At 40.8% G+C, this 17,780-nt stretch overlaps 1 protein-coding gene across 1 annotated transcript in view; it reads right to left on the minus strand.

Annotated features, from left to right (window-relative positions):
* LOC120033207 (gamma-aminobutyric acid receptor subunit gamma-3-like) overlaps nt 1–16,397 on the minus strand; it is a 47,480-nt gene extending 31,083 nt beyond the window's left edge. Inside the window, exons 1-3 of the mRNA XM_038979490.1 lie at nt 16,238–16,397; nt 5,698–5,765; nt 205–425 (exon numbers count right to left, since the gene is read on the minus strand). Of these exons, the coding sequence (XP_038835418.1) occupies nt 205–425; nt 5,698–5,765; nt 16,238–16,397 (449 nt within the window). The remainder of the gene's footprint in view (nt 1–204; nt 426–5,697; nt 5,766–16,237) is intronic.
* Nucleotides 16,398–17,780: the final 1,383 nt, after the last annotated feature.

Consider the following 17,780-nt stretch of genomic DNA (forward strand, 5'->3'; position numbering starts at 1 on the left):
AAGTTAGAATATTCTAGATGTGATCTTCAGTGCAAAGACAGGTAGTAATGCCACTATTTGAATTTCTATTGTCTTTTTCTTTCCTTTCAAGGGAAAACCCAATGTTTGCTACACTGTAAATTCTGAACTAAGATGGAACGATAGGTGGCTGCTCAAAACAAACAATGTCTGTGATATCTGATAAAGAAAAGCCATTTATTTTACCTCAGCGTGTATAATATCTTCCCATCGTTCCAGATACGCAGAAGCTGATTGGGCATTGTAATCCAATGAGAGTCTGCGTTCTTGGAGTTTCTGAAGATGGTGTCAGGGACCCAGATCATTCCCACCATGTTGCTGTTGAGAGTCAGGATCTTCATAGTGCTGTTGTATTGCAGACGGCTGTCGATCCACGTCTGTGCAAAAATGATGTCAATTTCGTATTCCTGTAACAAAACAGAAAAAAATGTACCTTTAACCTACATATATTATTACATATTTTATGATACATTTTGGTCCCAACTCTGGAGAATATATATATTTTTTGCAATCCACAGTCATGCAACATATTCTTTTTCATTGAGAGAAGCTGCACATCGCTGTGTTGATGGTCTACCCGAACATAGAGGCAGGACAAGACAATACCTTTTTGTTCTCTTAGACAAAACATACTATAAATGATTCTATGATAAGACAAGTTTAAATTGCCTTAACATTTAAAAGTGCTAAAAAATAGAAGTATTTCTCTTTTCCTAATCCCTTATGTTGACGTTCCCCAGAAACCGCATCTTGATTCTGACGGGTGACCTTTTGGAAACTTTTACAGGCACATGGGACCTGACTTTAATGCAGCACTAATTAGAGTGTGATGGGTGCAGCACGACTATAGCTGTTACCATGACCTTAAGGAGTAAAAGGACAGTCGATCACACAATACGTCAGTCTAAAGAGTATATTACTCAAGCCTCCCAGACAATAGCCACTGTAATTTATAAGATCTGGTTTGGCTCAGTTGGTAGAGCGTAGCGCATAGCACAGGTTTAATGGGTTTGATTCCCACTGGGGCAACCCTAAGAAAAATGTATGCATGCATGACTGCAAGTTGCTTTGGATAACAGCATCTGCTAAATGGCATACATTAATGTATGAGAAATAAAGTGAAACGGGCTTGATCAGACAAACTAGTATCACAGATAAGATACATAATTTACCTACTGATGACTACATTTTGAATTAATAATGCTGATCTAACATTTTACAATGTTATTTCACTCATGAGTTTCTCTCTAAATAAGTTACGAAGATAAATGTGATATGAAATCAGTGATTAATCGCTAAGGAAATCTAAAAACCCAAAATACCAAGTATGCATTTATTCCGCTCTCTCCCCCTCTAACAGATTCTGTGTAGTCCTGTAATACCCTTTAAATGTAAGATGAAGGTCAATAAACTGTTTGTATAAATATGAATAGATATTTTCCTCAGAGGCATCACAATTAGTTTCACTTCAGTAAATTAATTACAACCTTAAGACTGCAATGACATTTCACAGTCTTGAAAAAATTGTTAAAACAAGAAGATTACTTGATTCCTAAACCATTGTTAGACCTGGCTTCCTTACATCATAAGGGTGTGTACAGTAAACTACTATGTCATCGGACAGTAATTCAGGGTATCTTTTATATGTTTTATTTATTTAGCCTTTATGTACACAGCGAAGTCGCACTGAGATCCAGGTCTCTTTTACAAGGGTTAGTGCTATCCGGAATCCTTGGCACGTCCCTACCCTAAACCCTAACCTTTAACCACTAGCATTACCCTAACCCTTGGACGTCCCAAGGATCCCAGTACAAAATGCACACATTAGGGAAGAGCTAATCAATCCGGCATGTGCACTCATCACTCATCATGAGTAGCCTAGGTCTCTAATTAAGGTCTTAACACGCCTGTAGGGGACTACATTTTCCAAATGCAGTCTACCCTGGAGTCTATTCCATCTCTACACTAAATGTAAGTAATTTAGAAAAAGCCTTACTATCTACCTCAGATGAGGGCCATAAGCAGCTGGATATGAATGGGATATGATTGCTACTGTTAAAATCATTACTCTGGCGATAATATTTGGTTATAAAATACACGCTGTGCTCAAACAGCTAATCAATGTAGAGATGGAAAAACCACATCCTCTTTCCTCGTTCTGTGTCATTAACGATTATGGAAATCATTACGAAAGCTCATACCCACGCTTTTAATGACTGATGCTACAAGACAAGAAAATGGCAAAGCAACAGTCTTACCACGATGAACGTGAGTTCAAATTAAACGTGTAAAAAAAGAGGTAACTTATGAATGTACCTCGGCCTCTCTGTCGGTCGTTACAAGGCTAAGAATTACTCCCAGAGTGCAACTTCCAGGCAAACATTAAGCACCCCTCATGAATTTAGAGTCCAACAGCAGGCACTAAAATGAGCACGTCAAATGCGACATTATGAAAGGTCAAGTGAGGAAAAAAAGATGCTCCGAGGACAATGCCACGATCTGGAAATCCACAATATCAACCCATTAGAAGTACTCACAGTCGTGCGTATGATTCATTACACTTGCTTCCACACACATTTCTGTTCTACGTTTTTTATTTAGCCTGGTCCCAGATCTGTTTGTGATCTTGCCAACTCCATTGTCAAGCCAAACTTTTTTTTTTGCAAATTAGTATTATTCTTTTTTTTTTTTTTTTTTTTTGAAAGGCTTACAGTGAGGGACCAAAAGGTCAGACTTGTGTAAAAGGTTGGCCAACAATGGGCAGCTTGCTTGTAGAGAGCTTTGAACTTTTGCATGTTGTGTATGGCTGGCTGTGGCTTCTGCTACGGGTAGCCCCGTTGCCTTGGACACAGAGTGAGCCTCCCAGATATAGCCTAAAAATAGCAATTCCTTTCGCAGAAAATTGTGAAGATGTCCCTTCAAACAAAATGTGTCAATAATTCAGTGAGTACATCAAGCAACCAGTGTCATTAAACGAGGGTCATTGTGGTTGAAATCTACAAACATTTTGAAATGTCTCACATTTCTATTTTCTGATATATACTGTACTAAAGTAATGGTATTGGATTAGTCCAAGGGACAACAAAAATATATACTTTTTAACACTAATTGTAACTGTAAATCCTAGTTGACAGCTGTCAAACTGTATGAGTATGGATATTGGATAGCAAAGCTAATGTAATCCAACACACAAAGTATTTCCTATGCTCATTGCTCTATGATGACGGAGGTATGATGACACCACTTATTAGAAAGGGGAGATACGATCTGGGCCTGTAGCCTTCATATAGTCCCATATAATCCTATAGCGATCTATTGGAATCTGGAGGAGGGTAGACAAAGTCTAAAGTTCATACTAGCACACCGCATAGAATACACACCAAATTATGAATATTAGCTGTTAAAAGCAATGGGCCAATAACAGAAAGGTTGCTGGTTCGGATCCCGAAGCCAACTACGTGAACAATCTGTTGCTGTGCCCTTGAGCAAGGCACTTAACCCTTATGCTACTGTAAATCCCTCTGGATAAGAGCATCTGCTAAATGACTCAAATGTACATGTAAGTGGTATAGTATGGATATTGAGACAGATGTCATGATGCAATCCTTTAGAGATTTATCAGAAACGGAAGGTTAGACAGACTGCTTAAAAGGATGATTTCTCTGTTGGTCGAGTAAACACTACCCACTGATCTACTGTTGTTCCCCAGAGACCTGGTGTCACATCTTAGATGCACTCCATTTTAAACATGGCGTCGTCAAACATCTCTCTTCCTCTCTGTGGGGTGGCTCCTCACTAGTTAACATTATGTAACCCGTTGTTATCTAGGTGAGACGTTTTGGCAGACTCTTATCAATCTATTTTCATTCTGAGGAGAGCAAACAATCAGACAGGTTCTGAAGAACTTATTTTCGTCTTTATTGGCGCTAATCCCGTGGAACATAAAAATAACCATGCCCTGGAGAAGAATATTGATTCCTCATATTAACACAATCTGTTTTCACTCAGCGAAAATGCGCCAAATAACATCATAGATCCATCATTTTTCAATGGCACCACATGAAGCACTGTAGCGTTGCGAGATCTCATGGAGAGAGAGTCATTATCTTTACTGTGGCATAGTGTCCTCTTTTGGTCGGCTAATTCCACGTGCTATCTTTCCTGAATAGCACCAGCAACTATATCCACTGCGCTCTGAGTTAATGGTACTTAAATCAGACATGCTCCCATCACACTCTGTCCTAGATTAATAGCTGCTTCAGTGACGTTGACTCATCCGAGGACTCAGTCCCATCGGTGTAAATAAACCCTAACCATTCCCCGATGGCAAAAAAGACTCTCCTTCTCTTTGGATCGCTAACAATGCCGACGGAACATCAGGTCTGGGTGACTACATACTAGGCTTATACTGTAGATATGGCTTAAACAGAAACAATTATAGTAGAGTGCATACCATGAACATAGAACATCATGTCTGAGTGAGTAGCCTTCATTGACTATATAAACCCAATATATATTATTGTACATTATCAATATGGATGGGTAGTACACAGTTCCAAATTATATCAAATACTATGTCCATAGAACATCATGCTTGGGTGAGTCCATTGACTGCTAACCCTCCTGTATATGAACATGTAACAATTAGGGTAGATGATCAATATGGACGCCCTGTTCCATACAACCCATCGACTTGACCTGCTGCTTTGTCTTCCAGAAACAGAGTTCTGATGATCTAAATGCGTTAAATGGACATTCAAGGCATGGGAGATCAGTTCACAGGGTGACGCTCGGGGTGCACTGAAGTGTGACGGGGGTTGCAGCCAAGCCGAGCTGAAGAAATCTGTTGTTTTTCTTTTCTTCCTGGCTTTGTAATGTTGCCAGGACAAACAGTTACAGGGGCGGGGCTAAGGGAGGGTGTTGGATGCTCCTATAGGCCATCGTAGTCTAGCCAAAGTCACATTGTGGTGGAGATCTGTGTGACTCACCAATCACTGTGTATCTGAAATAATCAGGTAAAAATCCAAGGTGGGGTGAACATCATTCGGTTATGTGATGGTCTGGTGACTCACTAGTAGGTGTAGCTGTTGATTCTAAACAAAAATGGCTGTATGGCCAGAAAGAACTTCACAACAATAAAAAATAACACTACAACCAAGATTAGAAAACATAGGGATATTACCTATAGGATCGATTTAAGTAAATAAGCAACCAAGCTTAAGCACCCTGATGTATATCATGAATAACACACTAAGGGTTGTTCTTACTACAACGGGAGCTGGAGTTGTATTACACCATCATACAGTATGCATTCAATATCCGTTGCGCTATCACTACGAAGCATTTGAGCCATGTACATTTGAGTCATTCTCCATTTGAGTCATTTACATACAGAGCATACTGATACAGTTACTACGGTATAACAGTTGTCTAAGCACTGTGACCACAGGCTCTATTTCTCATTCCATCACCCACACATCCCACTTCACCACCAGATACAACTGCTTTCCTGTGCAGCCCAGCTCACAGGGGATATGAAGGATGATGGAAAGTGCATCTTGCCTTAACTCGCTTGGCCCACAGTTGACCTTTTTTCAAGTGGCACAGAAAAACAAAGTAATCAAATTATGTTCATGATAAGCAGGAGAGACAGAGAGAGAGAGAGAAATATTCACTTACCATGTCTATTGATGATACAGGTCCGATGCTATTGACGTATATGTCGACGTCGATAAGCGTTGGTTTAACTGTGAAAGACAGAAGGAGAAATCACTGTAAAAGCACATTTTAACACCAACCAAGTGTAGTAGCACTGCCAAGCCGAGGGTGCCATGTTGAGAGTGTTTGAAAGGACATGCCTACATATCTGTCGTTGACTCTGGTCAACTTTCAACCATGGCTGAGGGAGGAAAACACCAGACACATATTGATTTTGGGGGTGAACTATCACTTATCATAAGTGATGCTTATACGAGAAGTGGTTCACCGGTTCACCAGTTTCATTCCAGGCAGTCACCTTTCACTTGAGACGTATGACACTGTTTTCCGCACGGCTCAAATCTATTGAATAACATGCCATACACGATTCCAACCCTACATTTCACAATTCAATTTAAAGCCTGTTCTCTATACCTAATCTTACAAGGCGTCGCTGTAATGAGCAGTTCACGCTTGTGTGGCTAAGTGCACCTCTGTCATTGCACATTAGCCTCTTTCATAGGCTTTGGCAACTTCGGCAATTAACTGTTGAGGTGGTGCAGTACACTCACATCAGACTATGACAGAAAGATACGCACAAAGACCTATTTTAATTGCGACAGGGTGTAACGGAGGAATAGATATTTGAGAGTTTTGCAGAATTCAGACGCAAGAAAATAGCAGAGTACATCTTGTCTTTTTTAAATTTGTCTTTTTATGTATTTATTGTTTACTTCAGTTTATTTAGTAAATACTTTAAAAAAAAAACATTTCACTGTGTTGTATTTGGCGCATGTGACGAATACAATTTGATTTGACAAGACATTATTAAGTTCCACTTTAGCCACTATCATCAAATAACACAATGTACATGTATGGCAGCAACTTTTTTGAAGACACTGGTAAAGTCCTTTCCTGGGCACCCCTGGGTGCACGTTTAGTTTTTTTGCCCTAGCACTACACAGCTGATTCAAATAACCAACTAATCATCAAGCTTTGAATCAATTGTGCAGTGCTAGGGCAAAAACCAAAACATGGACCCAGGAGGGGCCCCAGGACCGAGTTTGGGAAACCCTGCTTTAAATGAAGTAAAATGGCGCTATTGGAGTATTATTCAAAGTGGTATTACAGTAGTTTTACTGTCAAATTCAATATAATCATGACATATGGGAAGGTGAATGCACTGCCCATACGAATCCTCTGTAGAGTTTCCCCATATGTTTAATCTACGCTGCTTTGACTTGAGTTTGTCCACTTACTGTTATCTGTGATTTATTCGCGCCAAGGCCGGCGCTCCCTCCCTCCCCTTCCTGATCAAGCAAGCATGATTACAACTCCCCATCTGCAGAGTAAAATGCCCCCATGAGGGTTTTAATGGAGCAGCAGCTTTTACACCCAGTTAGCCTGTCAATGTGATGAGAAATACATTTGCCCTAGTCAGCCCCGCAGGTCTCATTCACCATGACCGCTCAATTCTCCTAGTTTAATTCCCCATACATTGTATTAAAATGTTTTCTGTTGCCTTTGCATTGCTGTCGTCTGGTCTGATCTTTTCTGAGCTGGCGTCATATGTATCAAGTGTCTCAGGTAGGAGTTCTGATTTAGGATCAGGTTTGACTGTTAGATTACATTGAATATGATTCCATGGACAGTGGGATCCTGATTCTAGATCAGCACCCTTATTTTGAGACGGTAATAAGCTATATGACAGGCTCTCCAGTGTCTTTGTAGCACATGGGGATGTGTGAAACGTACTACTCAGCCTGTGTTACCACTTGCGCCGCTGAATCATTAACTGTTCGGTGGCGCCGTTTGGTAAGACAATTCGGGAGGGTGGTCACGTGTGCCAACAAAGCAGATGTCCTGGGTTCGAGCCTTGGTGATCCACGTGACAGACATTATACCTTGTCCAAGGTCTGCGTCTCTAGCCCAGTAAATGAGCACAATACCCTCAGTAAAGCCACTCTCGTCAGCCTCCAGTCGCTTTCTTCCCCTCTATCTCCTGTCAGCCAGAATTGTGACAAGCTAATTTCATTTTTCACAACAACAATCCAAACACAAACATCTTCAGATGAGATCAATGGGCGCCGGGTGATATCTGTCATCTGTCTTAGGAGTTGTGTTAACAGTGGCTGCATCCCAAATGGCACCCTATTCCCCATATAGGGCTCTGGTTAAAAGTAGTGCACTATAAAGGGAGCAGGGTGCCATATGGGATGCAGTGAGGGTTAGTTCGAGCCTTGCTGCACTCTGTCTTCTACTTCACTCTGCCAGACAGACAGAGGTCATTAAAAGCGAGGTGGTAGACAGACATGACCTAGTGTGTTCTGGGAGTTTGGGGACAGACTACATTAAAACAGGAAGTGAGACATCTCAAGTGCCTGTGTCCCTGGTCTCAGCTGCATCCTGAAACTAATATCCTCTACTTGTCTTTATCAAAAGAGAGACTAGGGGCGAAAGCCAGAGAGAGCAGTAGTTGATAACTACAAAGCATTTATTGGTGACAGTATTGCTGTGCCATTAAAAAAGTACATTTGAAAATGTTAATGAGACCCAATTCAATCAATCACACATAGTGGAAAATAAATTCTATGGGTATAAACATAATGTAACTACAGAAAGGACAGGTGTAGTTTTTGTGTTAATTTGCTGAGAAATACATATAGAATCCATACAGGATCTCTAAGACCTGATTTGTGGTGTGTTGGTTTTGTCACAATTAACACGCTGGCTGCATTTACCCAGGCAGGGCAATTCTCGTTGTTTTTCCACAAATTGGTCTTTTGGCCAATCACATCAGATCTTTGTCAGAGCTGATTTGATTGGTCTGTTTGGGCTGCCTGTCAAACCGCAGCCTCTGACTAACATTTTGAGTGAACCTGCAATGTGTTTTCTCCTTTATCTGCAATTGATTGAATTAGGGACCCAAGTCCACATCATCTCAACATAATTTCATGTTGCCTCTAACCATTGAATTGATTTTCATCCGCTCCCCATGTCTTGTTAGGGTCCCTAACAAGACTTATTAGGCCATTTTCTTGAAAAGTAGACAGACTGGGGACACCATGTTTTGGGACATGTATTTCGATCTAATCTCACCAATTACGCACCAAATAGCATGAGTATATGGGGCTGCTTTGGGAGGAGAAAACAATAGCAAATTAATCTGTTGCTGGGTTCCAATGTTTGTGAATGGCCCGGCTAAATTGCTGAGCGTCCCTTTAACGATAGCACAGGGAATGGGTTAATAGCCTATTAATCCACCAGGCCCTTTGACTTTGAACATGTATTGTGCACCTCTGGCGATCCTATCTTCATTAGGATGTGTGGTTCTGTTTCAGGTCCTGCCATTGTGGCTCCTGCTAACCTGATCACTGTAGAGCCGGAGGAGATGGCTGAACTTCATCTGATGGGAAACAGGTGACATTAGGTTGAGTGATTGCTGTTATTTTCTGATGGAGGGGAATCCAAGATGGATGCTCAGTTGCTTGATATGACCAGTGAGGTTGTTTCCTCGATGTGTCTGTGGGTAATTTATAGCATCAATCTTGTACGGTCCAGAAGTGGGACAAGTTGGTTGATATACAGTACCAGTCAAAAGTTTGGACACAGCTACTCATTCAAGGGTTTTTCTACATTGTAGAATAATAGTGAAAACATCAGAACTATGAAATAACACATGAAATCATGTAGTAACCAAAAATCGAAATATATTTTATATTCTTCAAAGTAGCCACCCTTTGCCTTGATGACAGTTTTGCACACTCTTGGAACTTTCTTAACCAGCTTCATGAGGTAGTCACCTGGAATGCATTTCAATTAACAGATGTGTCTTGTTAAAAGTTAATTTGTGGAATTTCTTTCCTTCTTAATGCGTTTGAGCCAATCAGTTGTGTTGTGACTTGGTAGGGTTGGTATACAGAAGATAGCCCTATTTGGTAAAAGACCAAGTCCATATTATGGCAAGAATAGCTCAAATAAGCAAAGAGAAATGACAGTCCATCATTACTTTAAGACATGAAGGCCAATCAATCCGGAAAATGTCAAGAACTTTGAAAGTACTGTATTAAAGATGTTTCGTCTTACACATTCTAAAAGGGCAGATGGGGAATGTAAAGAGTAAGCAGCGCACACAGACAGACAGACAGACAGACAGACAGACAGACAGACAGACAGACAGACAGACAGACAGACAGACAGACAGACAGACAGACAGACAGACAGACAGACAGACAGACAGAGAGGCCCCCCACACACCCCACCACCAACCCTGAAGCATATTCAGTTCCATATTACATCCCCTCTTTCATAAAAAAAAAACTGAATAAAGATTAGCTGTGCATTAAAATCGTCAGAAACTGTTGCTTCCATTAGTATTATACTGTATATTTCACAGTAGATTCTGACAAAGTCTGGGGATTACACTGAGCTGGTTCCAAAGCCCTTTGCATTTCAACTGTGGAAATAATCATTTGTATTCCCCCCTTAAACACCCTAGTAATCCCTAACAATGGGAGGGTGGAAGACACTTAAGAAGTTGAACATCCATAAGGATAACCTCCATTCACACCCTTGCACCTCAGCAGTGCCCGTATCAAACCAATCAAAGTATTGCATGATTCTCTGGGCACCTGCTAGATTCAGGAAGTGGGGATGGCCATGGTGGAACTAAATGAGGAGTCAGAGATGAGTGCTCCCCTGATCAGATGTGGGTTCCATTTAATTGAGTGTCTGTCTGGGAATCTCGGCTCTCCTCTCCGGTGGGTGATCTAATCTAATTAAATTTCAGGGGGCTTAAAATAGAGAAAGGGGTATCAGGCATTCCCTGTCTGCTGAAAGGTTGCGTCAATGTGTCACTGTGGAGAAGCTTGAGAGGACTGAGTTTTCCCAGATTAGCCAAGCTAAGGCTATAGTATTCTAAAAGTCTACTAATCTACGGCCATTATCCATCTACTACACCAGAAGTAGATACAATGACAAGACCAATTTTGTGGGCCCCTTTTTCTGAAATCAATTTAAATAGCGAACTGGATTTTGTGAGAGGACTGAGACTATCTAGTGCAGTCAAGCTAAGCCTTTAAGATTCTACAAGTTTACTACTCTCTGACCGTTGTCCATTTACTAAACCTGAGTAGATGAAATGTCCAGACCAATTTTGTGGCCCTCTGTTCAAAAAAACGTTTTGATAGAAAACTGGGTTCTGTGTCTCTGATGACATCACTTAAAACCGCGGATAATGGCTCTGGAAGAATACATAGCGATCATCAAGGATATTAATGCCTGATAGCCCTACAAACAGCACAAGAAAATCAATTGCAATACCGTCCAATAGCATACAGTCAAAAACAGTCTACACAATCCAGGTAAAGTTGCACCACTTCTCCAGCCAACCTTGCCGAAATATCTAAAACAGATTCCATCTGATTGTGATCCAGCCAATGCAGCTTTAGCGCTGGAATCTCCATTCTGAAGAGATAGTCTGAAGACATTTGCCGAGGGCAAATGTGGAGGCTGTGCAGTCACATCTGACCCAGTGGAAATGGGTCAGTGGAAATGGGTAGTGGGTGTGCGGTTCTGTGCTCTACAGCCAGTCGAGCATTGTGTCTGGGTGAGCAAGGTTCATCTCCCTGAATAAGTGCCATCCAAAGTCAGAAAGAAAAATGAGTGTTGGCCTTGGATTGTCTTCATTGTGAATCGGGATGGTGTGATTATGAAAATGGTTCAAACTCAACGTGGGGCCAAACTTTGCATTGTGCTAAACTACAGCAGTGCCACCCCCCTCCAGAGTTATTGTCATAGATGAAAATGTATAACTAATGTTTAAAATGCATCTTTGGGAGGGGATAAGCATTTCCGTTGAACAAATCGGCCGCCAGGAACAGGGATGTTCAGAGAAGAGCAGCCGCATTCATTTTAAATCCATTCGTGTCTGAGAGCAATTTATGTTTAACAGTGATGCACCTGCGTTTTGTCAGAAATCAAAGTCCCTCTTCAATCATTTCCAACAGCAGCCTGACTAATGCCGGGGATGTTAATTCATACTTCAAAAAGATAGACTGGAGTGAGGATCTCCTCTTACCCACTCACCCACTCTATGCAAACACACTCACACACACCTTCACATGCCATGCTCAAACACACACAGGCAAGCATGCTCTCTCTCACACTAAAACACACACACGATATATATATATATATATATATAAGCCATGTTTTAGTTACTTGTCAGAACTTTTTGGGAAGTAAATATGTTTTCCCATTAGAAATCCTAACCCTAACTCTAAACCTAACCCTAACCTTAACCCTAAACCTAACCCTTAAACCTAAAATAGCATTATAACTTTTCAGGGCATGCAAAATGTCCTGACTTTTCAGAATTGTTCTTGTCTTCCTGTCTTGTCAGGAAATTCTGGTCCAGACAAATAGGAAAACAAGTCCACACACACACAAACAGACTGGTGTAGGTACGTGTCTGATGAACGTAACACTTTCCCATGTGCTACAACAGCTGGCAGCGGGTGGCCACGCCACTCAGACAATTAGCAGCATCAAGTGTTACTCACACTCTCACACCCTTCAACCTGGAAATAAACCCGTGACTTACATCTTTCAAGCGGACATGCCCTGTCAGTCATCAAACATAGCCCAACACATCCAGCCTAGCCCCATAGAGCTGTAGAGAAGCAGCCGAGGTTCAACTCTGTTCTCTGTGAATGAATCCCTCTGAACTCTCCACTGTGCCCGTGCCTGCGCTGGAGGAGTGCCACGTGAGGAATGCTACTTCCTGAGTTTGATGCTGATGTACCGTGGTGTGATTCCCAAACTGGGTGGTGCATCATCTTGGCATGCTGAGGAATAATATTCTGACCCACTTTGCCTAGGATCCCCTGACAACCCAAAAGGAAGCTGACATAATAAGGACACAAAAGCAGCCACTTCCCCCATGTGAGCTGAACTGGGAGATGCATCAATATCCATAATCTGTGAGGTGATGTTGGAGCTCTGAACTCAGGGATTACAATGTTCCAAGGTGCAAAGCATTGTAGTATACGGCTTGTATAACAGGCATGTAATATATTCATACATGTTTATGAATATACAATGCATATTATGGCATTGTACATCATTCAAAAAGAGCATATGTCTACAGTAAATATGTGGTTTACATGGCCACATGAATAAGAGATAATAATACATAATACAACTAGAATAAAGAGTACATTTGGCCCTATTTGTAATACATTACATCTGACCTTCAGACATTACTGTAAAACCCCTACATGAAAAAAAGGGGCGGACTGGGACAAAAATTTGGTCCTGGTATTTTATCCACACCAGCCACATCACTGAGTGCACTACCAACTCAAAGCAAACTGTCACTTGCAACATCCTCATGATGATGGTGGCAAATTACGATTTGCTTTTTGAAAGTTCTATATCTTGAAAACGTGATTGCTGACATGCAAAACATTATGGGACTGTATCAACTGTGGACTAATAAAAAAAAAAAAACTTACCAAAATACAATTTTAAGGTGATTATTCCTTTAAGCTTTATACGTTATAAAAGCCAAGCTAATGACTTAGGATATATTGCAAATTAGAGCCTGTCATGTGTGTTCCCCTGAATCAACACATACCCTAAGTATCAATTACTAATTACTAACATTATCCCATGGTGTAACTGGTGCCACTACCTTTTACAGTGGGTGGCACCAGCCCCGGATTTGGTCGGACCCAAATCATGAGCAATCATCTTATGAAGTCATTCATAGTGATTTATTAAGAAGTGTTATAAATAGACTACTGAGGTAATCAAGTAATATGTTGTTTCATCCAACACATCATCTAATACATCCAATCAGGTATGATTCAATATATTTTGATGTGCAACCTGACACAGTGATTGTCATGCATTTTGGTATGACAACTAGACTATAGTTTACATATTCTACTGTCAAAATAGGACTCCTGAATTTCTAAAAAATGTTGTGCACCAATATCATCGGCTAATTACTTTGGGGTTCAACTCCTGAGGAAGTAGAAACTCAAAGCTTATTAACTAGATGGCTAACTCTAAATATAACGCCCACTGCTAGTAGCCATGTATTCATCCAACAGTACATTGAGCGTTACAAAAACACGTTGCAGTTGTAGGCCCTCGCAATGGCCAGTGTGCATTTCGCACATGCCGCTCCATATGTCAAAGCCATATCAAATACCTTGGTCGTAAAATAGTTGCTATTGAGGTGAATATTGAGAGTTGAGAAAGAACAATCACACCTACAGAAAGCTGACGCTCTCCTCGACAGGGACAATGGGACGAAGCTTCCAAAGCAGTGTTTTTCCCGCAATTGCATTTTGAAATGTTATACAATCAGAACATATTTTTCTCTCGAGTGCATGGTGGAAGAGGAGAGTGGCTTGGTCATCACAAAGGCAGGCCCCAGTGAAACATGGGCAGGGCAGACACTTTCATTACAGGAATCATGAGGATGACGCGCTTTACTCTTTGACCATTTCATGGTTTTAGTTGCCCCTCCAAAATTACGTTTGAATGAGTTGACAATGTAGAATGCGCTCTTTCTGTTTTTTATGATCCATAATATTGGCTGTCTAACTGATGACAGAGTAGGAGCAGGTATCTTTGGTTATGCCGAATTTCACTTTGAATGTGTTTGCATGGCCTCAGCTCAGCCTATCAGAAAACCAGGCCGGACAATCTTGGTAGGGGGGGTTGGCTGTTGCCCACTGATCAGCCAAAGGCTCATTACAAAATAGTGTAGCAGAGAAATTAAAAAGTGTTAACAGGCCCATGGGCCGCCGGCCATGTGACCTTTTTCATATATATATATTTTTTAAATTGTTTTTTTAATGGTGTGTGTCAATTTTGACCAGTACACCCATCTACAAAATGGTTCAGCCCATCTGGCATTTGCTAGAATTGCCAGATGATCAATCTGCCCCTGACGTCATCATGCAATGTATATTAGTCTCTCATGGACACCGCAAGATGTGGTTCTTAGTTGCCACGATTATATGTACATGTGAAACTTTTAGAATAGTGAATATAAATGAAACAGTTCATTATCAATTTCATCAAATGATTGTATTGAATTATGCTCCTGCTGTATGTACGCTGAACAAAATTATTAACACAGCATGTAAAGTGTTGGTCCTATGTTTTATGAGCTGGAATAAAAGACCTAATAAATTTACCATATGCACAAAAAGCTTAATTCTCCAAAATGTTGTACACAAATGTGTATACATTCCTGTTAGTGAGCATTTCTCCTTTGCCAAGATAATCCATCCACCTGACAGGTGTGGCCTATCAAGAAGCTGATTAAACAGCATGAACATTACACAGGTGCACCTTGTGCTGGTGACATTAAAAGGCCACTCTAAAATGTGCAGTTGAGGTAGCATGCAATTGGCATGCTTACTGCAGGAATGTCCACCCGAGCTGTTGCTAGAGAATTGAATGTTCATTTCTCTACCATAAACGGTCTCCTACGTCATTTTTGAGAATTTGACAGTACATCCAACCAGGCTCACAACCGCAGACCATGTGTATGGCGTGTGGGCGAGCAGTTTTCTGATGTCAACGTTGTGAACAGAGGGCCCCATGGTGGCGGTTGGGTTATGGTATGGGCAGGCGTAAGGGAACACAATTGCATTTTATCGATGGCAATTTGAATGCACAAAAATACCATGACGAGATCCTGAGGCCCATTGTGAGGCCTATTTTGTGACCAACAGATGCATATCTGTCTTCCCAGTCATGTGAAATCCATAGATTAGGGCCTAATTAATTAAATTAATTGACTGATTTCCTCATATGAACTGTAACTCAGTAAAATCAATAAATTGTTGCGTTTATATTTTTGTTCAGTATAGTTCTATCATTTAGTTGTCAGACTCTAAGAGAAACAGTATGTGTCTACTGTATGAAGATAGCCTTGTGGGAATAACTCAGTTTACTACCGAGATAATTAACATAAATATCATGAATCTGTCTTTGGCTGAATGTTATCCTCAAGTGCAAATGTTAATATTTTATGACCAGCATTCAGTTTCTGACAACTGCCTTTCATCTAGATTCCATTTGTAATCAACAAGGGACATATGCGGAGAGGGTTGTGTCACGGAAACTAACCTAGGACTACTGTACAATACAGTGCCCCACTCATCGTTAATGACCTACTATTATTCCTGTAATCTGGGTTGACCATGTACCGGTAAACAAATAGGCTGCCAAAATGTGTATCTGTTTATCTGGAATGATTTCCTACTCCTGCTTGGTTGATTAGGTTGTCAGGTGAAGATCTGAGCGTGTTGGTGGAAAAAACACGCACAAAACCACCAGTGAGCGAGCACCGCGCCCGAGGAGGCCCTTTCAACACCATGGACAGCGCGCTTCGCCATAGCCATTGAAGGTGCGCGTATCACCAAAACAATTTAGACACCCCGTTGAAAGTTTTTATAATATCCGCAGTAAAAAATACACAAATGTAACTCACCTCCAATATCAGGGCGTAGTGTCTTGTCGTAGTCCTTAAGTAAGTTATTTAATATGAGCGTTGCCTCGGCCTGGTGGTTTTTGGGAGCCAGCATCTGATTGACAGTAGTGTCCTCATAGTCCCCATCGTAGTCCCTTGGGTCTGGGTCGGAACTAAACATAATAGAAAATAGAAGTTCGCTTTATTAATAAAAACAAACTCCTCAAAATCACTGACATTAGATTATAATTCATGCATTAAAAATAGTCTTACAGGCCTAGGTTTTTGAATTCAGTGCATCACAAGCGCAGATGAAACCAAACTTTAAACTGAAATCGGTCATTTATTGAACAGAAAAAATATATAATCCAAAATCATACACATCTCAACACAAAACAATTTTACAGCGGACGTTCCCGGTCTTACATACAGTAATTAAACTAGGCTACCTACAGAATGTAACTACTTAGGCTACCTATTTATTATGTGATAGAATATACTATTAATATGAAAACACGTTCGACAATGAATAATGCAAATGGTAAGTATAAATAGCTATTTGGCCAAACAATGAATATGAAGTTCAATTAATTCTCTGCAAGCGCGTCGGTGTTGTTGCGTATCAAAGACGCGCGCGACATACACAGCACATAATAGGCTCTAATTGATTTAATTCATTTTACCACAATTCACATTTCGACAATGTAAAAACAACACCCATTATCATACCAGTCAAGAGACTTACCGCACCCGTTGGACTGACAGAAGTAAGAAAGACACCAGCAACTTGGTTGTCATTGTTCATGAAAATGACTTATGATGAAGACGGTGGAGACTTCTGCGTTGTTAGAGCGGTGAGTAGAGGGAGCCAGGGAGAAGGAGCGGTACATATAAACTGGAACTATGCACCCCGAGTATAGTTTCTTATAGGAAATCCATCAAATCTCCTGATAGTCGACCATGGATTAGGTTGAATTCATCCGCGTTCGGAAGTCGCCGAGATTGTTGGAGCCGCTCGGGTCCTTCTTTGCAACGTCAACGATCAATGTCTTAAACAGCAGCACCCCACCTCCTTCCGTTCCATTCAATTACAGTAACCAGTTTATGCACCGACATGATGACGTTATCGTTCACAAGGTACAGTAGGGCGTCTACCTACAGAACGAGACTCGTAAAAATCCTTTAACATTAAAGTACGCAAGCAACATCTTAACTTTGACTAGCCTATTCACTTTCACACGATTTTCATTGCAAATTGTAGCTCCTTAGATCACATATCATTAGCAATATTGCTATAAAACGCTTTTACTTTCAGATAAATTATCACTTGATACATTTCAAGCAGAAAGCCATGGAAAATGGCACCATATCCTCGCAAAGTTGCTCCCTTTCTGAGAAAAGGCTGGTTGCCTACAATGCTTTCCCAACCAAATTCGTGCTCTCCCTGTTTTTAGGATACACAAAAAATGTACAGTTAACTATCGCAGGCTAAACCCTGACACATAATGCTATTGGCCACTTCGTGTTGGTAGCGTTCGTTTTTAGTATCCTTTACTTTCGATTA

Source organism: Salvelinus namaycush, chromosome 40 (genome assembly GCF_016432855.1).
Source record: "Salvelinus namaycush isolate Seneca chromosome 40, SaNama_1.0, whole genome shotgun sequence".
NCBI classification, from domain to species: Eukaryota; Metazoa; Chordata; class Actinopteri; order Salmoniformes; family Salmonidae; genus Salvelinus; species Salvelinus namaycush.